This window comes from Calonectris borealis, chromosome 2, assembly GCF_964195595.1.
Source record: "Calonectris borealis chromosome 2, bCalBor7.hap1.2, whole genome shotgun sequence".
Taxonomy (NCBI): domain Eukaryota; kingdom Metazoa; phylum Chordata; class Aves; order Procellariiformes; family Procellariidae; genus Calonectris; species Calonectris borealis.
In genome coordinates this window covers 125,238,900-125,266,496 of record NC_134313.1, presented here as the reverse complement: position 1 = coordinate 125,266,496, position 27,597 = coordinate 125,238,900, and the positions used below count along the sequence as shown (strand labels likewise).

General features: G+C 38.1%; 1 protein-coding gene across 2 annotated transcripts; it reads right to left on the bottom strand.

The window, feature by feature from the left end:
• Positions 1 to 27,458, bottom strand: DYNC1LI1 (dynein cytoplasmic 1 light intermediate chain 1). Of its 2 annotated transcripts, XM_075143361.1 has the most exons (13): positions 27,298 to 27,458; positions 26,935 to 27,008; positions 15,179 to 15,295; positions 13,272 to 13,502; positions 9,756 to 9,925; positions 8,423 to 8,516; positions 6,658 to 6,793; positions 6,159 to 6,270; positions 4,787 to 4,846; positions 4,617 to 4,661; positions 3,549 to 3,669; positions 3,218 to 3,376; positions 1 to 958 (listed from the first exon to the last, which is right to left on the bottom strand). In XM_075143361.1, the coding sequence occupies exons 1-13, from the start codon at positions 27,456 to 27,458 to the stop codon at positions 846 to 848; spliced, it is 1,593 nt and encodes a 530-aa protein (XP_074999462.1). In that variant the 3' UTR covers positions 1 to 845. The 2 variants fall into 2 exon arrangements, with proteins under 2 accessions (XP_074999462.1, XP_074999463.1); XM_075143362.1 differs by lacking the exons at positions 26,935 to 27,008; positions 27,298 to 27,458 and adding an exon at positions 23,154 to 23,241.
• Between the last annotated feature and the right edge of the window lie 139 nt (positions 27,459 to 27,597).

Genomic DNA, 27,597 nt, shown 5'->3' with positions numbered 1-27,597 from the left:
TTATTTAAATTTGAATGCAGAGAATACTTTATTAACTGATTACAGTTCTGATGACCAATTTTAAACCGTAACTAGTGGGAAACATAGTGGGGGACGTTAAGGCTGAGCCATATATATATAGACAAATCTGGATACTGATAATCTGTACATTTAACCTCTGCTTTTTCTTTATACATCTTTTATTCAGTGTCTGTAATTAATCAAAGATTAAAAAAAAACAACAAAAAATGCCTACTAATTTAGTCTTGTATCTGGAATGAATTTTTGCATGGGCTTTTGAATGCAGTGTAAATCTCAGAGGAGATCAAACAGATTTTTTTAAACCATACTCCAAATGAAGTGTTCAAGTGTAATTGGAGTGTGTTGTTGTCGTTGTTACAGTATTGTGCAATTAATTTTCTCTTCCAAAAACTAGTAGTAGTTCTCTCCTTTAGAGGTTAATCTATTTAGGATGGTATTAAACTTGCCTAACAGGTTGGAAAATCAATATAAATTAAGTGCCTGTGGTGTGTATCAGTTTTCCTGCTCTAAGCAACCCCTATCACTTAAATGGACATACTTGCAATTTTACAGAATTACACTGACTTTTCAACAAAACCCAGAAAAAAATTAATTTACTATTCTTGCACTGTGAACAGTACTCCTACATGATGTGATAACCATTTTCCATCTGTACAGCTCCCTTTTGTAAAGTTGGGCAACACATATGAAAGACAGACAGACAGACATCAACTGTTTGTGTTCTGAAAGATATTTCAGTTCTTTAGTTCCAGTCACTGAAGGAAGAGGCAGAGGCAAGTTTGAATTATCCCAGAAAACTGAACAATTGGTTTTATTTGGCGTCTTCAAGATGCTTCACCTTCTGTGGGAGATGTAGGTGTTGTAGGAGAGACCATTTCAGGTTTTCGTGAAATTCTGTCCAATTCTGCCTGAACGTCTGTTAAAACTGGCTTCTGACCTAAAAAAGAAATGCATATCATTCAGTCATGTTTATAAAACAGTTTTGGGAAAGCTTATAGTATCTTTAATTTTCAAGAAACACCTGTGAAACTGAACAAAAAAGCACAAACCAGAAAACACAGTTTTTGCATCAGACAAATCCTAAAAATTGTTACTGCACACTTTGAGTGCAGAGTAAAGGCATAAGGCCAAAACCCAAAAGAAACAGAAAGGAAACAGTAGAGAGAAAAATCACATCCTTCTCTATTTCCAATTTCTCAAAGAAACCTCCTCAGTATATGAGGAGTTAATGTAAAATATAAAATACAGAAAAGTCTATTAAGGATAGCAGTTATGAATACTTCTACATAATTTTATGCATCATATATATTTTAAATAATTCTGAATGTAAGTCAGGGGTTTCACCACAGACCAGTGAAGTAGTTCTACATACTTGGTCAGCATAAACCTGACACCGCTGCTCATGGATGCACGCAGACCTGCGGATGGCAAATCCATTTCTTTCTTCACCTGCTTACCTCCTCGCCAACTTGGAATGGCACAAACATTTGTGCAGTCACAGTTAGACCTGATCCAAGCTTAAAGCACACCATTTTTTCCCCATCATTTTACTCTTAACTCTTGCTCCCTCGTCTAGGCTTCTATCCTGCCATGTTCTATCACAAGAATGGAGAAGACAATATGGGAAAAGGCAGTGCAGAACATTAGAGTCTAATGCTGTGACAAGTGTGCATATATCTCAGGCTGTAAAGGAAAATTCTGACACACATGTAGTTTTAGCAATTTCTCAGCATCCTTTCTTGAGATGCAAATTAACAGGAACTATCCACAAAGCTAATTTTTGCCAGATGTACTGTGCTGTTCTTCAAATGATTTGAAGCAAGCTACTACTGTATCCTCATCAAAGCAGCTAATATTGCAACTAGTAAGCAGAGGAATTTCCCATAGCTGCTGTGGGGAAGAGTGATTCTCAAATCCCAAGCTACTGTCTTACAGCCAATTTTCAGATTTGAAAAGTGAGCGTTACAAATAACACTAAGCACAAGACAGGAAATACTGAGGAAGGTGAATAGGCCACATCTAAGCCAAACATTTTTATTTATGGTAACTCCTTGAAAACCTAGTCCTCCATGTTAAACTGGCTACACCCTAACCCTTCATTTGTTGCAGAGTAGGAAGTTTCTGAGAACATTTTCCTTCTTAGTAGTTTAATTCTGTTCTTGAAGTTTCTGCCATGGCCTCGGGCACACCACTTTTCTGGAGCGCTGCCTCTGTCTGCCTGGCGTCACCCAAACCCACTGGCGGCCGCTCCTCACAGGATTTTTCAGTGGGTGCTCTCTGCATCTCATATTGCGTCAGCTGCATTTGTTTGAACAATCTCCATACGCTGTTCAGGCTAGCACTGCTGACTTTGCCTGCAGCAGATTAGGAAGTACTCATAAACTTTGCTAAGCCAACTGAGCTTTGCATTTAAAAAAGGGAAGTGCACACATGTAAAAAAAATTTCAGGGTCAGTCTACACAAAATATTAGTGGGAAAGGAGGTGTTTTTTCTCTTACTGTATAAATGTAAACACTAATGTCAAGTATCAATGAAACACCAGCATTCTCACTTAAGTGCAGCATTACTAACCTCTGGGGAAGGGGGGAGGGAAGATGTCTGTATAGGTATGTTCTTAATTAATACAGAAACATTTTAATCTGGGATAGCAAGAAGCACCAGAGCCTTGCATCTGGATTTAGAGCAGTCACTATTAGACATTTTTAGATGAATACTAATTATTAATCACATCATATATAAAAAAAAGCTATCAACAAAAAATACACAAGTAGTTTTATAGGCTGTCACCAAATTCAATCAACCAAAACCTTCATCACGAGAGCTAGATCACTAGCAAAAGAAAATTTAAAGTTATTTTAACACTGACAGTATTGTTTAAAAAAAAAAACAAAAAACAACCTGAAATTAAGTCCCAATATATCTGAATAATATTAATTATGGTGGAGATGGATGGTGGGATGGTGGAGAACATGTGGACACAATTCATGCTTAAACAGCTACATGAAAAGTTTCTCTTTGATCCTCTGAGAGCCATAAAAAGGTAATACTAAACTGCTGTGAAAAGAAAAGCAAAAACCATATCCAATAAAACATTCAGTTAAATAGTGCAGTGTTCATACTCCTGATAAGCTATACTAATAGGAATGATCCCCCACTCACAATTCAGATTGAGTTGATCTTTTATCATTAATCATACCTGACTTTTTTGTTGATGGTGGTAAGTTGCTGCCAGCACCTCCAGTGCCACCTCCTCCTGGACTGCCACCAACACCACCGGGGCCACCAGGGGAACCAGTTTTCTTGCTCAGGAGACTATTGAAGAAGTTAGCCAGGACTCCTTCACTAGTAGCTCCAGCTACAAGGGGAGGGAGGGGAAAGAAAACACAACACAAAACCAAGACAAACAGATTTTCTAAGTAAATACTGATTTTGTGTGTTAGTCAGTCTAAATAAGCATATTAAAGAAGGCAGGCAAAGCAGCTATTTTACTTCCCCAACTGTATTTGTGCCCTCATAAGAAAAGGTACCTTTCATATTGGGATCAATTTTTTTTGACCCAGTGGGGATAGGTGTAACACTGGCAACGTTTGATGTTACGGATCTGTTTGGTGTCCTAGGAGATCCTCCAGGAACTCTTGGAGAGGCATCCTATGCAAAAAAAAAAAAAAAAAAAAAAAATCCAAAGCTGAACTAGTCAATATTCTATAGAATTAAATCATGCAGTGTAAGAGTACATGAAATGAAGCGTTTTCTTCTCACAGCTCCTAATCTTTTTTTTTTTTTTTAAATAGTGTAGTATCCCATGCAACTGAAATGACACAGGATAAGATTTTGATGATGGTGTACAAGATTTTTATACACTTGTATAACATTCTTACAACTATTAACTTTAGTGCAACAAAAGCAGTAGCAAAGCTTTTCATTTTATGTCAATGAGAAAATTGAAAATCTGTTACTCAGTAATGCCTCTGACTATAACGAAAACTGAAAGATACCACATACCACCAATACTGTGGAAGGGACTAAATGCAGTCCAGGAGAAAAAGCATTATTCATTACTTCAAGGATAACAAGTCATGTTTCTGCAAAATTGCAGTTCATCTAAAACGGTAAAACTACCTTTATAAGATCACACGCTCCCCATTAAACTTGTGTTACCTTTTAGTTATTTTATTTGTATTTTAAATGTAGATGATGTCATAGGTTTCATTTGATCTTAATTTTATGCCAGAGTCTTAATATTCCTAGAGAGATAATGCCAGATTTAGGATATAAAACTCACCAAGGCAATTCAGCCAACATAGTTTGCTCCCTGGCACACTCTTGGGACAGGAGCTTAAATGCATTCTAACATATGAAAAGTAAAGCCATGACATTTAGCCCTTGCTGTCAGTACAAGTTGTCATGACTGGCTGTGAAGAAGTGTCATAATTTTAGAGCAGTATATGATGTAGGCTCTATAGTTTAAAAAACTATATAGTTTAAAAAAAATTAGATCAAAGAATATTTGATAGTGCAATTAAAACAAGCAACTCTCTAAATATATAAAAGTGAATAATTTTCGTGTGATGATATTTAAAATTTTTATTACTAACCACTGGCCTTCCTGCAGCAGTAGGTGGTTGTTTCGCCAACTGTGACTGCAAAAAACAAACAAGCCCATGTAGTGTTAGATATTACAGTAACTAAAAATACAAACCCAAATTTGTATTGAGAATGTTGTTAAATCAAACACTGGCTGCTTGTTTTATAGACAGAAAGTTACCTGCTGCTTCATAAGAAATACTTGGTCATCTTCTGCTACAATTTCTTTTTCATGAACAAACTGCAATACAAAAACATTAATATGATTTTGACTAAAAGAAAGAAATGTATTTCCTTTTATACTTCTTCATGAATATGACCAAGGCATTCAACAATGAAGTAAATGTTCGAAGTACTATGTTGACTGCAGACCACATTTTCTATATTTAAGACCGCTACCTCATGATTCCATTTAAGCCAAATTAATTAGAAGCGAAATAGATCTCAGTATCTGTAAGAAATGTTCACAGATGTACACACTCTGCAGCATGCTCACGTCTCTGTTAACCTATCGAGGCTTAACCTTGGTATTATTTTATAGATAACTATGGCAAAAGTGACTCTGCACCTGTGTTCCATCAGACTTGTAGATGAGCTGGACAGAGACATCTTAGATCCCAGGTCTACACATCAAATCGCAAGCACTTTCCCTCCAAATACGCTCACCACAAAAATTTTGCCAAAACAAGCATGGCAAATATCAGTATCAAAGTTTATAATCCAGACCTGAAGTTTATAAGCATGCAAAAGAAGTTGTCAGTTACATTTTCCTTGGACACTTATGATTTAACACACACTACATCTGTCTTGATTTCTTCCCTAAAAATTGCAGAAAGGACATAGTATTCGTTTTCTTAGCTAAAATAATTCACACTTGGAAATGTGATCAGTCCCAAACTCTTAGCTTTGTTAGAAAAAGCCATAGAAATATTTGCCTTCACTAACTTCTGTACGCATGGGGCCCACTGCTGCTGGCATTTTGCTCAACAGTCCCACATGTTTTTTCAGGTAGTTCTATCAAAGCCTTTTGTTAAATAGCATGAGAGAGAAGATATACTGAATATATGTAGAACCCATTTTCACATGTTTGTTTTTGATTTTACACTGTCTCAAGCTTTCTTATTTTAAATACTGCAATAGAAACAGAAAGCATTATGAAGTTATGAGCAACTTGGAGGAAAATGGAGTGTTCTTAAAAATACTAACTCAACCTGACAAACAGTTAAATGACACTTAGACTTTTCAATACCAAATATGTATTAAAAGCAAATCAAGTATACTTGTAGTCTTGAACAATGTAACAGCAGCAGAAAAAAAAAAACAACAGTGTAAGCTGGAGAAAAGCTATACAGAACAAAAATACATAATGATTTTTTGGTAACTAAAGAATAACTTTAAGAACAAAATAAAAAGACAAAATAAGAAAAAACCCACACAGTTTATCACACTCCTATGATAAACTGGAAGCAAAGTCTCAAAGAAAAAGAAACAGTCAAAAAACTAACAGGTAAATAAACAGATAAGAAGTCGAATGCCAAAACATCTCAATTTACCTTTCTGACTGGTGGTTTTGTTATGATATCTTCAAAACTGTCTTCTGCTTTTAGTGTCTGAAAGTTCTCGTGCAATATTCCTATCTTCTTGTCATTATCCCAACCTGCAGGACTAGATAAAGGATTATTTGGCTTTAAATTCTATTGTTACTTCAGGTTATTCTTGTATGCAATCCTGAACCGCACAGAACTGAAAGCCAGGTAAGTTGTCATAGCTCCCATTCTGCTGTGCAAGCTAGTTATTGACTAGTACAACTAGCAACTAGTTAGAGATTGGTTCACCGTAACAGAGAGGAGCAAAATCTCTGGGTTTAACGTTTCTTTTTGGGGCAGCGAGTATTTGTAATCTCAGTCCACTGGCACTCACCAAACTCCAACTCATGAGAATGTTAAATGGAACTTTAAAAAAGCATAAACAAGAAAGGCTGTAAATGCTGTTTTACAGTCTTGCACAAATACATTTTGTAGTCATATAGACATAATAATGCAGATAACTTACATAAATACTGCATCTTTTTCCACAACAACAGCTGGAACATTGAAAGGAAATCCATACAACTTCTGGACTATATATTTATACACTAAATCAATGTTTTTGTTCTCTTTTACTGAAGTGTAAATAAGCGCTGCCCCATCTGAATAAACTTGTTAAAGAAAACTCAGTTTAGTGGTTAGTAAGAGATACTAAAGTGACCCTTTTTTGTTAGTTTAAAGGCTATCTACTTTGTAGAATTTAGAGGGGGAATACAAAATTAAAGAGGTCAAACAACTTCCAACACTTAATTTTTGAAATAAGCTATTTAGCAATTTAAATCTTTCTTTCTGCATTTGTTTTAGGCCAACTCAGCTATTGCTTTTAGAGTAAAGTACAGGCTCTTCTCACTTTCAACCCCCAAAATACCAATGGTTTCACTATGATGCCTTCAAAACTGTCTTCTGCTTTTAGTGAACAAAATTTTCATGCCATATCCTTTTATCTTGTCATTATCACATCCTGCAACATGGACACTACAGCACTAACACTAGTAGCTTCAAAAATGCCAAAGACCTTTCACTTCCCCACCTGTGTTTTTAAATTAGGGGAGCAAGTTCTTACACTATACGGTGATCTGCTTTCGAACTAAATGAAGGCAAATGAGTTGTGCTGTATACCAGTTACTAAAAGACCAAGAGAGTGCTTAGTATTCCAGCATGGTTCAGTATCAAATTAACACAGCTTATGCACAGCAGCCAGGGAAGTTTTGAGTAATTTTTACTTAGGGATTATAAAAGTGCCAAACCCCCTAATTTATTTCTACATGCTAGATTCAAATTCTAGATGAAAGTTATATAATGGGATCCAATTCCCATTCAATGAAGTTTAGAATAGAATTCCAAGTTGTACATGGCATATACAATCACACAGACTAATTCCTACTAATCTTTCGTATTCTTCCTCCATCCACAAGATTTGTTACAATTACCCATAATTCCATTTTGAAAAATAAGGTCTTGGGAGCCTTTTGAAGGAAGTGCCATCTGTACTCAACTGAGGTCTCAGGCTCTTGGACTAATTTTTGCATCTGTTAACTGCTGTCTCTCCAACAGCATTTAAACTTCCCTTTACCACAGCATAAATGATGATGACACAATGTAGGCATATTACTAGCACCTGAAATCTAAATCTCAGCATGTCTAGCTGACTAAACAACACTAAACAGTATTTTATACTTCTTTTAAAAAAAATGAAGTTTAAAAATAATAATAGCACAGCGACAGCTTATGTGCATTGTCACTGTACCAACACAAGAGAAGCCAGTGGATCTTTCCTACAGCAATTCACACTTCTTTCCTTCCCTCATCACCTCATCCTGTGGAATTACGGAACACTGAAGAGACTGCATATTCAAAAAGAATAACATGCCTTATGTGCATCTAAAGCAAAAACATACTTAAATGAATTCTCTTCTTGTTATTATTTTAGGGTCCTTGTCAGCTAAGATGTGTTGATTTGCAAACTGACTCCTAAATATGGAAATGAAGGCAAGTAAAGAAATTAATGGTAAGGGGATATGCTAGACTCTTGCAGCTCTGTAATTAAAAAAAAGAAAACAGAAACGTTTAACTCAACATTGTCTTAGAGGGTAGCTGAAGTTGACTATCAGCTACAGTAAAGGAGTTACATACTACTTTGGTATAGATGCAAATATTCTTTTAGAGCTGGTCATAATTAATGCAAAGATTTAATTGAGTCATTATAATTTTTATGATGTGTTAAAGGATACATTGTAAGCAAAACCGTCTGATATGTGACTGAATGAAGTCGAAGTGTTCATCTCTGTAGTCATGCTCTTTTTCCAGAACACTGATGGCATCACACTGTCAAGATAAACAGAAAATTAATATGCCATTTTCAGTTATCTGTTGAAACAGCAGTGCTGCTACAAGTCCAGTTCACAACTGGGCAAGGGGGATGGAGTGGGTGGGTGGTGCAGAGAAAAACAAAGACCTGCTGAGATAGTTTAGAAGCATAATTGAACAATTTTTTTTTTTTTAAATAATATATAACTTGATGTGCATGTACTGTGGTCAGCATTAACTTGGGAGTTAAACTGATTGCCATTTTTCATTCACTCCCCCTCCTCCCCTCCAATGCAATAACTCAAATTGTCTTTTGAAGACTGACCCACTGAATGACACCACCATTTTCTGCACAATGGTTTTTTTTTTGTTTGCTTGTTTTTTTAAACACACTGTGGTATTACAGGACACAGTGTTTTTTATCCAGTTACTAACTAGCCCTTTGCAAAGGGAGGCAAAAGCAAGAAATGTGGAAGCAGGAAAAAAAAAGGGGGGGGTGGAGGGAGAGAAGAATAACAGAGAGCTAGCAGGTGAGAAAAGGTGCTTTTCAAATGAGAGGGTTAGCCTTCCAGTGAAGGAATAGCATATTCATCAAAAGGTTTATTCTTTCAGCGTGGGCCAGCAGAGGCTGCGGATGCAGTATGCTTAATGCCAATGAGAACTGAAGAGCCAGGGAGGGGGTGGGGGGGAGGGTGGGGGGGGGGCAACCCAAAAAAACCAAAACCAAAACCAGCCACAAGAGAACCGCACCATTTTTTCTTTAGACTAAGAATATGGTTACATATATAACAGAAACCAAAACAGATCACAGAAACACCCTAAGAACTGGGGAAAGTTAATAGAGCAACACTTCACTAACTAGCACCCTCAAATATATTCATCTTCATAAAAAGATCAGAAATACTAAAAAAACCCCCCAAACCCTACCAAAACACTATTTGCAGAATAAGGAGGACTGTGGAGATCAAGGGGAATTCTAGTTGCTTACTGACTAGCTCACTTCTATGAACAAAACCAGGTCTGAGGTATTCCTCAATTCCTTGAAAACTGGTATAACTAAAGGAAAAACTACTCCCAAATTACATGCAATCAGGGCTTCTAGAAAATAATCAACCTTCAACATTAAACATTTTTAAAGAATTCTTATCCAAGGTATTCAGAATGACTTAAGAACCATGTGCTTCCCACCCCAAATCCACAATTGACAGAGTTGCTTAAAAAAAAACAAATACAAAAAACCTAAAATGTGAAACAAACCTTTGTACAAACTACTACTACTGGAATGCCTAAGTTACATGTTAGTGTATCTGCACCCAGGGGTAAAATCACACTGTCATCTTTGTCTTCCTGTAATGAAGTATTTCTTCTCTGTGGAGAAGCTGGAAAATCCTCGCCTGGTTCTATATATTCCTGGAAGTCTCTTACCACTGAAAGTAAAAAAAGTTATATTAAAAGATCAGCTACTTTATTATTTTAACAATGATTTCCACTGCCATTGATCTCTAGCACTGTTGATTGTATAGTACTGCTGCTTCTTTATGTTGAAAAAAATTGAGCATGCACCAAGTGCTGACTATTTGTTTGCTTTGTGCAGCACAAGAGAGAGCTAGTAAGTTTGGGATCTGCTTTATCAGCACAGCCAGAACGTGATCAGATGAAACTGTCCACAGGGACAGCATTAACCCATTGTTTTTTTTATCATTGTGGAACCACTAGGCAGTTACTATTAACTGTTATTGCTTGATACATTTCCTAAAGGACGTAAGTTTCCTTGCATTCTTCTTGGCAAAATCAATGGAACAGTTTGCTAGAATAAACAGAATTAAGCCTTACACATATTGCTTAGCTGCTACCATATACCAGGTTTTACCTAAAACCCCTTTGTTCACACTTCTCTCTCTGTACAGTGACTTTATAGTAGTAATAAGCAAAAAGAATACACAAATATTAGTTATTAACTAGCTTTATAATTAATTAATAGCATATTAAGTATTTTGTATGCTTTTACAATAGATTAGATACTACTTTAAAATTTAGCAAGGAGGGTAAGTCACAATATAACAAGAATTAGAAAAAAGATAAAGTTATAAGTGTAACTCTCTTGCCAGGTTCCGATGCATACACCTAAGCCTCTAATTACACGGTCACTTACTATTCCTACAGTCAGGGATGCAGTATTAGGCATAAAATGTCTGTACCTTTCACATCACATGTCCTGTTTCACACAGGAGAAGCAGGATTCTACCAAACCCCACCACTGATTACTTTTCCATGAGTAGCACATCCTGATTCAGCCAAAAAAACCAGGCAGCAAGACAATTCAGCTGCATCATGCACATGAGCAGCTAACTACTCCAGTACATTCCCACTGCTTTGTCCTGATTTATGTTAATCCACTGCTACCCTCACTAACCTGATTGAAGCCCTCTGAGTTCATACCTATAAAAGCATGAGTTGAATTAACAGAGCAAGGCTTATTTCAACACCCTAGAGAAAAAGATGTATTAGGCCAAGATTATTCAACTTTTCTACAGATCTTGGAGTTCACAATAACAAAAAGCACATGCACAGATTATTATCTCCACGTGAACAGTCAACCGAGGCTCTTATTAGGGAATGCTGCTACTTCTGTCTGGTCTGGGAACTTCTGACAGCCTCCCAAATTGACTGTGTTTTAAACCCAGAGTTCTCACCAAGGTATGCCGGCCACTCAAGGAAATCTTTCCTACACAGCATCCTGTCTGTTCTGGGATAATTGCATGCTAAAATAAAAATCACGCTACCCCAGTGCTGTAAGTCTTCCAGTGGATTCCTACAATTCCCATTGTATGATCATGACATACTAATCTTTATACAAGTACAGAAAACAGTAAAAAGGGGGATTGATGTAGTGTATCACAGCTCAAAGACTGTGGAATACAATCTCAGGTCTTCCTTAGGGACAGAATTAAAATGACCAGGACACAGCGGAATTCAGTAACAGGAAGAGCTATTCCAGCCCTTCACACAGCTGCTATGTATCCCCTAACGCCTTCCCGTACCCAGTTTTGGTCCTCAAAGGGTCTGTCTTTGAGTAGAGTTAAGTTGCTAGAACTGGAAGACAAACACAGCAGGACATCTCCAGAAAACTACACCTGCAAACCCTCAGTAGATTTCAGTGCTCTTAGCAAATGAAATCAGCTTGTGGGAGCCTCTCGGGAGCACTGAGCCTGACACAAGAATAAAATAGGAACATGTAGCTAGAAGTCAGGCAAGGAAGATTCCTCCCTCCTCCTTCTGGCAGTGTCAGGCTGCTGCCTGCCTAGCATTGCACGAAGCCACATCACAGGAGGTTCAAAACAAAACCAGCTTCCAGTCATATCTGGATTGTGTCCAGATATGGCTTCTATTATACCCAACACGCAGACCATCAGTATCTATAAGAATTAGACCAGATGATAAAAGAACAAGAGAGCAGGCAAAACTTCTTATGAGTAGCTGCTTTTCTTGAGTCACTTCATCATTTAAATTTTCTGGATTTTTTACAGTTTCACTATTCTGTTCACTCAGTCAGTAAAGAAGCAAAACTATCAGCCTACACATTTTTGGTAACAGAGATATTACGTCCTTACTACTTTCATCCAGTAAAATCATATCCTAAAACTGTTTAGTGGGGGTGTGGGTGTGTGTGGGTGTGTTTAATACACACACACACACATACACTAACACCATCCCCTGGAAACAAAACCAAACCAAAAACCACACCCAAAAGAGCTCAGCTCCTCCCTCCTAAAGAAGCTCTTGTTGTGGAAGATATGATCTTCTTAAAAGAATAAACAAAACAACCAATCACCCCCCCCGCCCCCATTCGAGAGTATCTACAACCGTCACCTTATGGGCTACTTTATTGCAGCATGGCTACAACCCGCATTTCTGAAAAAGCTATTCAGCAATCTGGCAGTCAGTTGCTTAAGAACGTACCAGTTCCAGAGAGCAACTTCAGACTTACAAACAAAGTTTAATCATGCTATTTGATCTAAACACACAACTTTCTCAAATGCTCTTCCTTGTAGTAATACACTGAGAGATGAACGGGAAAGACTCGTGTTTTAGTACCCCAAGGGAAATACAGTGGCTACCCAAAAGTAATACGGAGCTATGATGTTAGTGAGTTCAGTCAGATAATTTAAGGAATCCTGCCAAATCTTTGTGTTCTGCATCTTTAAAACTAAAAAGACAAAACACGGACAGAGCTATATCATATCCATGCCAAAACAAACATATAGCTGCATTAGTGTCAATAATAATTATGATAAAACTCTTCAAGTAGAAGGGGCCCAGACATTACCGTGCTGTCATGAATCCTTTTAACATTTACACTTTTGGTAGACCGGGAACAGGTCCCAGATTCTTTAGACTGACTAATTACAGGAACAGTTAGGAAGCTGTTGCAGTGATTTACCTTTAAAATAAATAAATAAAATAAAAAATTGAAAGCTAAGAAGTTTTTTCGCTTGGAGAATCTTATCTAGAAAAATCTGTAAGAAGCAAGATTGTAAATTCAACCTAGCTGTGTTCATTCAGAAAGCTTCCCCCTGCCCCCAAATTAAGGTATTCTGTTAGAAAGAAATACTAGTATTGTACATGAGACTTATGTGAAGCTTGACTTTCTTGATAACTCCTAAGTAACATTTCCAAAGAATGAAAAAGACTGCGATGGAGAGATTAAATGGTGCAGAAAGCATTAAGCATATTTGATTTAAATGGATTCCTACATATTTGTGGAATACTCACACTTTTGTTCCATTTCTTTCATTTCTTCAGGAGGAATTTTTAACTTGTCAATATGTTCTCTTACAACACTTGCCCATTTTTGTAAAGAATCCAGTGCAGTCCAAGGCCTAGACATGTCTACTACCAACATAATTAGAGTGTCCTTTAGAGAGCTTGCCTCCATTGCAAATTTAAGAAGACCTTTATGATACAGGTCACCATCCAAAATCCACACATTACATCTTGTTTGGTCTACAAAAAAAGGAGAAACATTTTATGAGACTTACTTGAAACAGCGCACTACGTAATGGCTATTAAATATTCTTTAGACATGTAAAATACACGGAAGAAAGCAGATGACATGTTTTATCAGTCAATTGAACATACATAACAACACAGCAATCTGCAGCTTGTGGAGGCCCCCCCCTTCTTCCAAACCCTGATGATTAATGGCTGATAACTGAGATCTTAAATACATTACCTGAAAGTGAGAATCCAGAGATAGCACTCAACATTTCCAAAATTAATGTTCACCATTTTAGAGAGGGAAAACTTTTTTCTTCAAGATGCAACTTAAAAGGGGGGAACTGGGTGAATTCAGCCATCCCTTCTCAGCCTTAGGTCTGCTCAGCTCTCAAGAACTGCCATCTTCCCTTCAAAACTCCAATATGATATGCCTATATAACTCTTAAAGAACAGAATGTACCTTGGCCCTTCAGAAAACTGCAGCAGAACTGCAAGTTTTTAATGATTTAGATGGACTTAGCAGGCAAAAAAGTTATTCTTCAGATTTGCAAAAGGACAATCACAATACAAATAGACCACCCCACTGCTTTTTTTTCCCCCCAGAACGCTATACTCCAATATTCAGAGATACTTCTGCGGTAAATGAAGAGCTGGTGATTCAAAATTAGATAGCTTAATATAATTACATTTTGCCTTCAGGTAAGTTTTTATTACTCATTACAGAAGTTCTGAAGAAGACATTTAGACCAAACTCCCAGTCCTCTTAACCCTGGTCAAGTCATCTTTGAGACCAATAGCCAGACATGGAAGTCAGGAAAGCAGATGATTTCAGAAAAAAGTGGCCAACTTCTGATTCCTCTTCTATCTGTATTTGTTCTTATGGCTTGTACAAGAGTTCCCATTTTTCTCCACAGCTCCCAGTATGTCTTTATTCACACCCCACTCCCTCTAAGTATTGCCTCTAGATAATTCATTGCACTTCTACAGTGCCTGGACATACTCCTCCCCTTGTTCCCCCATATATAAGTATCAATTACCCATTCCATAACTGCAGGTATTTGGGGTCTGGATCTTAAACATCTATTTTACTTTCTAGCCATAAGTCAACTCAAGCCAGTTGAAACACAGCTTCTATTTTACTTTCTCCTTCCTTCAAGTTTTTGGGTTGATGGTTTGGGGTTTTTTGTTGTTGTTGGTTTGTTTTTAAAGTCTCCTTTAGAGTTGTACACATTTTCCTACCCATCAATACCTGATACATAGTCTTGCAGATTCGGATACCACCAAGGCAAAGGTTTCTCTGTATGTTCAAAAAGATAAATACTTGCTACAATAACTGAGACGCAAGATAAGAGCCTAGGCACCTTTTCCTCTAGGCCTGAGGAATGCACTTTTGCCTACTATCCATTCAGAATGTGGCAGCTAAGACTGCTTCCCTGGTCTTTTCTTTTCAGCCTTTTCTTTTGACTGGTTCCGCTCCTCCTCTACCACTTACGTGGTCATTCATGGTATCTGCTAAAGGAATTACACTGAGAAAATTCCTCATAATACAAATCACTCATGGCCTAAGCTGGACTCCTGCAAATTACGAAGGAAGAAAAACATCCCACTGTCATTCCAAATATCACACTACTGAACCATTGCTTTCAAATTGATTTAAGATGTTATTAGAAATACAAACTTACCATCTCGATCTTCATCATGCACATTTAAATACAAATACTCCATTCCTCTTCCTTTTTTGTATTCCTCTATTCCTTGAATTTTTCCTATTAAGCTAGTTTTACCTGCTCCATCTTCACCTGGAGAGACAGAAGTTAGATACCACTCAATCTTTAATCACAGTTACATATTAAAAACCACCTGGGGCAAGAAGGAAACCACATACTAACACAGCGACTGACCTTATTAAAGTTCTGAAATATAGTGGGCTTTGCCCAACTCATCCATCTGTTCAAAGTGCATGCCTCAGCTTCAAATCTTATTTCTAATTATTGATAAATGCAGTTTGCCACTAATTATCCTATCGGAAATAGGCTCTTATATGTATCTTTAAAAAGGTACCTTAAGGAGTAGTTAAACACCTCAAACAATGTCAGTCTTTCAACTGCAACCAAAGTGTTAACAAAGTCTAAAGTAGAGTTCAAGTCACAGTAAGCTCATCTTACAATCAGAAGAATACTTTTTAGAACTTTCTCATATCAAACAGCACACAACACCAGGCTCAGTAAGGCAGATCCACTTCCTTAGCTTTTATGGGTTGGTTTCTTTGAATCTTTCCTCCATTACAGATCTAAAGAAACCCTGAGAAGAGGTGACAAACAGTAAGCCCATTGCTTTACAATACATGTGTATTTGGGTACACACATGGTGATAAGCTTGCAATCCAGGTCCATTGACTCCTATTCTCTCCCCTCCAAAGGGAGCTCGGATAACCAGTGAACCTTAACAGCATAGGCACAGTGTAAATACCTCAACTATTGCCACAGACTCTTCTTGAAAAACTTCTATTTTTCACCATATGTCCCAGAACTGGAAAACTCCATGTTTTTCAAAGTTTTTCAAACCTTCCAGTTTGAAAGAGTAACCAAGTTGAATTTGGACACGAAGCGGGGTTTTGCCACTCTAATTTGGCAGTACGATGGGCACGTAACAGTTAGACATTAGAAAATTCTTGGAACTCACTCACAGGTTATAAAACTAAGATTAAAACCAGGTTCCTAAGAAGTACCTTATCAGTTTTAAGCCAAACAGAATATTTTTTTCCCAAGTCTCTCCTATACAGGCAGAGTATAAACACTTGCTTTTAACTACATAACAAAGAGAAGAGTTCAAGGACAGTAATTTTCACTGCTAAATGTAATGAAGTTTTCCCTTTAAAGGGAACTGACCATGATCTTATAGACAATATTATGGCTACATTAAAAAGACTACAGATATAACCACAGAAAAGAGCAGAAAAATCATACTTTGATAGACTGATTTTGAATTTACTGAAAAATATCATTTCCAAATCGTTACCGCATGAAGTCTTCAATTCAGAGTTCAGCTTTATCTTCAGATTTCATTAATAGTTTAGAAGCTACCAGAAAGCATAAGACCGTTTACTTTAAGTAGCCCAGGGGATTTTACTCAATGGAATGAAAGGGGGGGAGGGGCAGAGAGAGAGAAGACCAGAACTGAAGTTTAAGATCTGGTTAAGTATAGAGAAGTCAAATGAAAAATGAAGTTGTATCAGTTTAACCTTTTCAACATTTAAGAATTTGTTTACTAGTTCCTTTACTATATTAAATCAAGATGCACCTAAGAAAACAATTTAAGCTAATTTTAAATAAACATTGGAAAGCACAGCTATTTTCTATTCATACACCAAGCTTTTCCTCTTCTTGTAAGAATATTCTTTTAAATAAAAATTCTGCCCAAGAAGTGAAGAATTCAAGCTTTGTCACAGAGATGAATTACAATTCCTCCTCTGCCCTCACTCAAGTGCTTACCCAAGCTTCTTAAATTTGTCATCTGCAAATAACTGGGGAGACTTTATTAAGAGCTGCTGCACTGACATGTTATGCTGCTGAAGTTGCTATTACTTTTGCCAGCAATTTCTGTATGATTCATTCTGTTATTTTGCCTTTTTGAACAGACAGCTTCAATTAATTTGTGCCAGCAGAAGGCTCAAAAAGTAAGACAAAACAAAATTCGTTATTTCTTTTAAAGTGGGGTTGCACTTTACAGCTTTCCTAGTTTCTCAGAACAGCCGACCTCTATCCAAGTTCTCTTGCATACTAGGTGGCAATAAAGATTACAATTTCTTTGCATTGGGAAAGTTTAGCATCTTCTGCAAGTACATCTGCCAGTTCTTAACAAAAGTGACTGCAAATTAAGTCTAAGAAACATCTGTGGTTATGAAAAGTTCTAAACGTGACAAAAGATACACTTAAGCAGTCTAAACTAAAATATACTTATACAAATGCTAACATCTATGCAACTTTATTGTTTGAAAGTGCTCGTGCTAAACAATATAGGCAAACTTGAAATACACATCCCCCAAGCCCCTTACTTATTATAGCTGTGTGTTGTGTGATCTTCTCCCCACCCCTGTATTTCCAAATGCCTGAAGTAAACTGAAGTTCAATACTGTTAAGTTAGTATCTTATGACAAAATAAGAGCTGGAATTTTATTTTCCCTCCTCAAGTTTTCCAGTAATTATCTTCAGACCCTACACAGAAAGAAATTTTATCAGTACAGCATAAGACAAGTTGATTGCATGTAAAATTAGTATCTTTGGACACATATGCACACGCAGTAGTCATTTCAGCCTTTGTCCTGGTTTTGGCTGGGATAGAGTTAATTTTCTTCCTAGTAGCTGGTATAGTGCTATATTTTGGATTTAGTATGAGAATAATGTTGGTAACACACTGATGTTTTAGTTGTTGCTAAGTAGTTGTAGTGCTTACACTAGGTCAAGGACTTTTCAGCTTCCCGTGCTTTGCCAGGTGCACAAGAAGCTGGGAGGAGGCACAGCCAAGACAGCTGATCCAAGCCAAAGGGATATTCCATACCATATGACATCATGCTCAGCATATAAACTGCGGGGGAGTTGGCCAGGGAGCAGTGATCGCTGCTCGGGGACTAGCTGGGCATCAGTCAGAGGGCGGTGAGCGGTTGCATCACTTGTTTCTCCTGGGTTTCGTTCCTCTTTCTCTCTTATCCTTTTCATTACAATTTTAAAAACTATTATTATTATTATTATTATTATCATCTTATTTTTCAATTATTAAACTGTTCTTGTCTCAGCCCATGAGTTCTCATACTTTTGCTCTTCAGATTCTCTCCCCCATCCGACCGGGGGCGGGGGGGACAGACAGTGAGCAAGTGGCTGTGTGGTGCTTGGTTGCCGACTGGGGTTAAACCACGACAGCTTTCCATCATAGAATTACTTAAATTTAATCTGTTCTGTGAGGAAGATTCTCTACTCCCTTCTCCTTAGCAAATATCCACCCATTTCAAAACACCAAGATCAGGTAGGTGGATCACTGACATACATAACTGTATCATACAAGTTACTGCATGCAGAGAGCAGTGTTCATCATTCGCCAGAAAGCTAGAATGATGCATCAGTGAAGTTTGAAGTGATTGGTACTATTTTCATTAATTACTTAGGTAAATGAAGAGAATAGTAGAGTTTGCAGACGATATAAGAGAAACCAAAAGATCTGTGGAGAAAAGGGTTAGAAGCAATACTGACAAGTAGTCCAAAACAAGTTAGCAATGCATAAACCAACTAGTCTACAAATGGGATGACTCACTTGCAAGAATGCAAGATAGCTGCTTAGCTGAAAGTGCCCTATTCCACAGGAGATCCAGAGTTCTCAAGAGATTTAGGCCAAATTAGAGTAAATATTATAGAAAAAGCTGTCACAAAATCAACCCAGGACCATCGTATATGACATAAGGACTTCCTCCTTTTTGCCCACACAATTAATCATAAAAAGTTAGGAAGAGATGACTGTCTTGGCCAAGAGAACATGCACCTGAGGTTCCATCTACCTCTACCTTCTATTTTTAGTATGTTGCGTATACCTTTTAAAATTGTGACAGCTGCAAATGTATTTGTATCCTTGTTATTAATTTATTTTTTCCAACCTGAAGTCTTCAGTATAAACCACCTGAAAAGTCAACACACTTTGAATGTATCGAGTTATGATGGGAAAGAGCAGTATAATTTTGCTTTGCTCTTCAGCAAGAATATCAAAATACAAATCAATCTTAAACCAGTACTTATCTTAAAACTCCTGAATAGTTATTACAAATCTCATTAGCAAATTAATTCTAAATGCATACAATGCTAGCTTTTAAGACTTCTCAAAACTCAAACATTTTATTGTAATGCCTTTAGTATGTGTAGAAGCTTCTCTCCACCAGAGGAGGGGGGAAATACTTGTGAGGAAATTAAAGTCTATTAGCTATCTTAGATTTGATGGATCAAATACAGCATAGTAATGCAATTAGTTTAAGTACTACCAGGAACATATATGAAAGTATATATGCTTTTTTAAAAAAATAATTTCTCAGTAAGAATAAATATATACACACACTATATGGCATTTGAAATTACAAATCCTAAGACATTTAAGCATATTATCTTTTTTGCCTTCTCTGGGCATCCCTAAATTATATGAAAAATTAATGCTGCTTAGTTTCAGACAAAAGGGAAATTTCATATTCCTCAGACTTAAACATCATTGCATATTAATACTAAAAAAAAAAAAATTCTGTTTCATGAAGTGCTACTGAAGCAATATGTAAAACAGAGCCCCATGCACCTTTAAAAAGAGTCATCATCATCATCCTCTTCCCTCCAAAATTTTGAGATGGAAAAATCCTTTAGCTTCTTCTTTATTTCTAACTGTGTGATAATCAAAATAACAATTGACTTCTGTACATAAGCTCCCAGAGCAAAACATTTCTGACACACAATTCTCGATATAGAATTGCAAGGTAGAATAAAAATCAAGTAGATTGTTGCAAATTTAAGATTTTGCATCCTCCTTTTGCAAGTAACATAAAAGGTCCTCCTTTTCCAGAATAAATCCTAAAGAACAAAAATTCTCCATTAGATCAACCTGCACTTACACATTAATACTACAGTGAGGAAACAGAAGCGATGCTTCTAGCAAGCAGTGCTATACACCAAAGCTGAACACAAGTAAAAGAGAGACAACAGATTCAATTTTGCACAAAAGTCAGGCTAGGAAGCAGTTGAAACAAAGCCAAACCAATCTGCTTACACACAGTATTTTACCATCTTGTTAACAAAATGGAAAGTCTTATACTCAGCTAAAGTCGTTTCATTTTTATCCCCACATTGCTACACTTCACTCCTCTGATGAGCTCAAGTTTGGGGTTGTGCTCGTCAAAGCTTCTCTGTCCAAGGTGCTACTCTGTCTACAGAACAGAGTTTGATGATGGTCCTTCGTGTTGCTGCCCTCAAAGATACAGGAAGCCGTAATACAAAACCCTGCCCAGTCTCCTCCCTTCTCACTACTCCAGGCAAAAAAGTATGTTTACTGAGCAGAAAATGCAGTATCAGTAAATGTTCTGCTACAATACAGAATTTAGCAGAACAGTGACCCACAGATAGGAGGGATGGGCAATGAGGTGAATGAATCACCTTCTGTGAATGCAGGCAAGCAAGCACTTATCTATGAACTGCTACTTGAACAGTTCAACCACAAACTATTACATTAGAGAGAATTTAGGCTATTACAGAACTTCTCTAAACTTTCAATTAAACATTTAAAAATTAAGAATATTTACTACTCATGCTATTTCCACATTTCTTTCAGTTTAGAAAATGAAAACAGAAGTAGATTTTCACTTGTCTTACAACAAGACATTTCTTACTTCTCACGGAAGTCTGTACATGGAAGAACAATCAATGTGTTATCTCCAGGACAGACATGAGTTTTGATTTTTTATTTGAATTCTTTCTCCACTGTAAAGTGTCAAGTGTGTTTAAAATAGGGCAAGGCAAAGAAGCAAGAGGTGAATGTTTCTTGTGTCATCAGTATTGGTCTGCCCCGCTTCCATCCAGGGCTCTGATTTTTTTTTTCCAACAGCTCTTTGAAAAGCTTAATTGTGTGTAATCTATAATCCTACTTGTTCCTTGATGGAGTTTTTTTGTTTGCTTTTTAAAACCATTTATTAAAATTCAGCTTGATATGGGAATTATACAACTCATCTCTAAAAAATATGTTCAAGCAAGACCAAGCAAAACTAGGGATAATGGTCCTTATTAATCTCTTCCACCCCCCCCAAAAGGCATATTTTTGTGATTTACCTTTATACTTTTTACAAAACAAAAGACAGCTTCTGGGTAGGACAATTCACAACATCTAATGTTTCTAATATAAAATACTGAATATTTTTATTAACAGAAAAAGACCACCTCACTTAAATATGATAGAACAAAGTCATCAAACCCAAACCTGAGTTATCAAACAGAGCAAAGATGCCTTCCCAGAATCACAGAGCAATCTCTATTCCACACCATGTGGAATGTCTGAATCCTAATACAGTGGAGTGGAGACGTAACAGTCGTCTTCCTACTAGAACCAAGCGCATGTGTACTATGGCTATTTTCAAGATAAAATACTTCTCACAAGTTAATAACTGCCTTTTCCACAGCCACATATTAGTGAAAGAGGCTTGTTTACACATACTACAGTAATTGAAGAATGCCTTTTACAGAACAAGACCAAAATAATCAGAGTAAGCCAAATTTAGTTTGCTTTCAGAGAACAGAATTAATTATGCTGATGAAATCCTTCTCTAGAATCTCTCAAAACCACACGGAAGTTCACAATAAGTAGGTCATATCAAATCTTCAAATAACTTGCCGCTAAGTCATGATTTACTCATTGGACAAAAAATTTATCCTCCTCTAAGTTTGTTTTACTCCATCAGATAAGTCTTTCCCCTCACATATGATTCATTTGGTATCTTTGTTGCACTGAAAAATTAAATAACTTTTCTGAGGAGCACCTTAATTGCATTTCTGTGTTACAACGTGATAGAAAGCAGATTGTAGACAACTGTTCCAGCATGCCTTTTGTCAAGTCCTCCACCACAAGAATACAGGGCCTGACTGTGGAAACAGGTACAGCAGTAACAGTGTTACTTATGCTTGGAGAAACCCACAGTCAGAGAAAGCCAAATATTGCAGAGAATTCTATAGTGAATATGAACAGTGTACATCTCTAATGCAAGCCTTCTCCTTTAACACAGCAGTAAGTCATGTAGTGTATTGTACCCAGGTTCACTACCAAAATAGAATAATCCTGTGTTACTATCAAAGGAACATCTTTATTGGTACTCCTGCCACTAACCTGCCTGGAGAACACAGAAGCACAATTTCTTTCACTGCTCCTCACCTTTGGAGCTATTTCAGAGATAGATCCAGTAATCAGCAGCACCTCTGGCAAAGCAGAGACAAATTAAAGTAAATGCAATTCAAGAATTTCAGAACTTCCTGTGCTGTTCTAAGTAAGTTTTACCACACAGCATCCACATAATTCTGGCTTTTTGGAAAGGTATTGTAGCAAGAAGGACAGTACAAAGAAGTACTACTTAGTTCTAAAAAAACTTCTGCAAAACAAGCAATTATAATTTTATCTAGGTCAATGCCCCATCAAAACAATTGACACTTTAGAAGTATAACTCTGCAATTAAAATAAGATTCAGCTACATTTGGAAGGCTTTCATCGCCTGTAGAAGGTGAAGAAGTTGCAAGAGGAGGAAAAGCAGCTATCTGACTTAACTTCTGCGGTACTAGAGAATTAAGAAACATTTGAGATGAAAATGGACAGTATCAACAAGCAGTATTTCATCAGCTGTAATAACGAAATGATCACAGCGAAACTTTCAGCTATTTGAATAGGAAAAAATAAAGTGGAAAAGTAATTTTTGTAGCATTGAGTACAAATTTAAGCAATTGATTTTATATACTCTCATGACAATTTGCTGTATCAGAACTTAATTTTGAAGTTCACTATATTCCATGGGTCCACTGAAAGAAAGTAGCAAGCTAAAACTGCTCTTCAAGAGCATTTTCTATCATAACAGCCATTCCCAATACATGTACACGCAGAAGAGTGTACCTGTAAATTAGCTGCAGACTGTGGAAACTTCTTCTCAAGCATCCTGACAGCGACTGGACAGGAGCAGAGCTCAAAGATTCAAACAAACAGGCCTGGCCCTGAAAAGTGAGATGTGTGGGGTAAAAAGAAAATGTGGACACAAGGCAGCTGAACACTCACTGCCCACTAAACCCAAAGCCTTTATCATCAAGTAGGGTAAAATGCATAAAGAAAACCAAAATGCTAGTGATTCAGTGGAAGCGTAAGCGTGCAATACAGACACTTGGAATCAGGTGTACATGTGTCACTGAATGGTTTGACATCATTAGAATTGCAGGCAAAAAATCCACTATGCTTCAGAGACGGAGGAATGTATGAAATACAAAGCCAGATAGAAAGCAACTATTCAGTTCACTTGCAGGCTGGGAGCCTATTTTCATGTGCATCCTGGAATGACTTTGAACATTACTGCTTGAATGCATGCTGAAGTTTATTGGATAAATGATTAGTTTGGGTCTCTGAATCCAAGCTTTCTATAGCACTATGGATTCCATCCATAACCTGCAATGGTGACTTCTTAGCTGCTCCCTCTATTCCGCTTGCTGGTTCAGATATAAGTATATCAGGAAGGGAATGAAAAGAGAGCTCCCAGTTATAAGCATCAGTTTTCTCCTCACACTCAACAAAAAGCATCTCCTGATCAGCTACTTTTATTGCACAAGTGAGGAGAAGAGACAGTCCAGGAGAAAAAAAAGAAAAAAGAAGAAAAAAAAAAACCAGCAACAAAAACATACTCCTTTGGCTATCTGCAAAAAGTACCTAGAAATGTCACTGAGAGCACCCAATTTCCTTAAGAAAGCAGGGACATCTTACGTTTTCTGCTGGTATAGTTTGCTAAATGAGGTAGCTATGGTCACTATGACAGAACTGCCTAGGAATCAGAGCACACTTGCCTTACAGAAAAGTTTAGGAAAGCTTGCATTTTTATTATTTTTTCATACAAGAACAGAAAAATGCTTTTATGCTACATGCAGTGCCAATCAAAGGTTAAAGTCTTCACGGAAAGACAGTTATTGAAAAAATGCCTGTAAGTGAAACAATTTTGGAGAAGTAAAACCAAGCTAATTCATTTTTTTGGCTGATTTTGAGCAGAGAATTACCAGTATTATATGTTAACCTTCACTTCACAAAACCATGTGCCATATCTAGAGATCAACATTTGGCATTCCAGTTTCTTATAGTTATTTCTGTGATGTCTTCCAGGTTCTTAAAAATGAGATATTAACATAGCTAAAAATAAATATTGAGATAGCAGAATTAGCATGCCAGACATAGCCAGGTTCCAGTTGTATGCCAGAACAACTGGGCATACAAGTATATGCAGTGTTTGAAAAATATAAATGCTGTAGGCAAATTAGAAAACTTGTCCAAGCAAACAAAAGAACACTAAGTGGTGGGTTTTTCTGGTTGGTTTTTCTGTGGGTTTTCTTTTGGGGGGTTGGGGGCGAGTTGGAGGCTTAGGGGATTATTTTTTTTAAAGCAGTTTGTATTGAAAATAAGCATTCATTTCTCCCTATATATCATGTTTCAGCTGGGAAGTTTTGACCAATATAACTGTTTATACTGCAAATATTTGTCTACCACAAAACGAGCGAAAACCATCAAGACCCTGGTCAGCTTTACAACTCCTGCTTAAAAGTATTCAAAGAATGATGAAACTGAAAATAGTCATGGCAAGAAGTGATCTGTATTAACAACAAAAGCTAGTACAAAACTATTTAAAGGAACAAAGCTTAAAAATAAAGGAAATGTGAGATAATAGAGAAATTGCAAACACACAGCTCAAGAACCCGACAAGACAGAATTTCACATACTGAATCTGTCCAATACAGAATACATAAGAACCTCTTCTTTTCCTGTGCCAGCATGCTTCAGGAGCAGCATCATAACTTGCAAGTGAACAGCAAAGTGTAATATGTGGATTATGTATTCTCACAAAGAACATGGCCACAGTCCTCATGGGCCAGTCCTCAGATCTGATGCTCTTTTTCCTAAATACATACCAAACTTTTTTTTTTCCCTTAGACCATGGCCTTCTAGAAGACACAATTCCTAAGAAAGAACTAAAGTTTCTTCTACAAATCTGCACATCTTTTAAAAAATGCATCAGTCAAAAAATAAAAAGTGTTACATTAAGTCATTCTAAAAGCTCTACATAAACAGGTAAAAAGAAAACTTCTATACAACAGATTAAACATCACAAACTAAATGAGCATTTGGAAACATTCTATGGTGCCCTCTCTAGTTCTAACGGAAGGACAGTCTCCAGTTATTGAGTACTAAAGAGAAGAAAAACAAGAGTGTAATCTTCTTGACAAGGATCACAGCTTGAAGAAAAATCTCCCAGCTTCAACAAGGACAATCACCCAATTTAGTTTCAAAATATCACATAAAAAGCTGTCAATCATTACAAAATCTTTCCTTTCTTTAAGATCAATAGAACTTCCACTCTCAATATCCTACTTAATTACATAACATAAAAAGCAACAAATTAAAGGGTAGTAAGTCTTGTAACAGGTTCATTAGACCATCCCATCATCCTTGCATAGTTTTCTCTTCATAATCAGTCACCACTCAGCTTATCAAAACAGGAAGAAAAGGGTCACAGTGATTCCTTTGCGATTATGGAGGAAAAAACCTAACCTGAAAAACCTCAAGAGAGTACAAAACACAAGGCTACATAGAATCATAGTGTGCATAGAGGCCACATGAATATCTTTAACGGGTCTTAACCGTGTTTCCAAATACTAACACACAGTTCTTCCTGGGGACAGGAAGGTTGGCAAAGGAGGGAAGAAGCAGCTAGTCAACAAATCCATCCACTCAGATTCATTAAATTGTCTACTGGTAATAGTATTTAATAGTCTTTCTGCCAAAAAAAAACCCCACTAATAATAATAGCAATACTATATATACACACACATATATATACATACACACACACATTTGAGAGCATCCATTTCTCCCCCTCCTCCATGAAGTTTTCAATTTTGCTTCACATACCATTTTTCTTCTTTCCCTCAACACTGAATAATAGCTGGATCTTTCATTATCGCCCTATCAAAGGCCCATTCTGTAACTCCTAATCCTTGCCAAACACAAGGTTGGACTAACGCACCGGGTGGAGATAACAGAACACAATGAAAGCCAGCAGCAGTAAACGATGCCGCTGCTGCTGCACAACTTGCTGATGATACTGCTGCTGACAAGCTCGGTGCATGTGGACCCGACGCAAACCAACACGCCCGTACAGCCTACCCCGCCCTCCGGCCAACAGGGAGCAGCCGTCATTGATACCGTACGGGCCACGGAAGCAATTTTTGTGTTTGTATGACACACCATAAGGCCCAGCAAGCAGCACTGGTTGCACGGACGAGGGGGGTTTCAGAAAAGGTTGAAGGACCCGCATGCACCCCGAAGTAAACACTCATCGGGGTGAGAAAGACAATAAAAACCACCCTTCCAAGCCATCGCTACCTGAGGAACTAGGGTGGGGGAAGGATAGTAAAGGTATTATGGCGAGGTACCTACGATGAGCGGGATATCTAAAGCATCTCTGGATATTGGATATCCAAAATGAAGCAAAAACATGCAAGAGAAGAAGCGAGAGGCTTAAGCCAGCACCAACTCCCCCACCTCCTCCGGGCACTAAACAAGAGAAGCTCCAGACGCCAGAAGAGAGGGTTAAGGAGCAAGCCTGCGTGCGGCAGGGAGGGGAAGGGGATCAGGATGCCTTTCTCACCCAGCAGGAGGACGTTCTTCCCCGAAGGCAGCTTAGAGCGGGAGCGTGTGGACACCTCGCTGAGGATGCAGGACCTGGCGCGAAGAGACGACAACGCTTAAGAGGGGGCTCCCGCCTCCTCCCGGCCCCCCACCCTCACCACCTCCTGCGGGGGGAAGGCATGGGGGGCGGGGGGGGCTGGGCAGGAGTTGCCACCGCCAAGGGGAGGAGCCCCCCCCTTAGCTCACTGACTGAGAGGGACTCAGGAGAGGGGATTAGCCAGCCCCCCCCATACCCTCCCCCGCAGGGTAAGGAGTCGCTGCGAGGGCGGTAACGGTCAGCGCGCGCCCTGGTCCCCGGCCGTGGGGCGGGGCGGGCGGTTACCAGAGGTTCTGCCCATCGTCCTCATCGCCGCCTGCCCGCAGCTCCGCATTGTTGTTGGTCGTAGCCGTAGCGGCGGACGAAGGAGATGAAAAACCGGCAGCCGAACCGAGCCCGGACGAAGAGGAGCTGAAGGAACCAGCTCTCCCCACCGCCGCCGCCATCTTCGCTGCCTCCTCCCTGCCCCGCCGCCTCCCTGAGACACGGAGCGGGCGGTGTCGCCGCGGCGGCTGACAGGAACCCGGATGTTGGGAGGTCGAGGGGCGGGGCCCGGGGCGGGGGCGTGCGGAGGCAGCCGCGGGG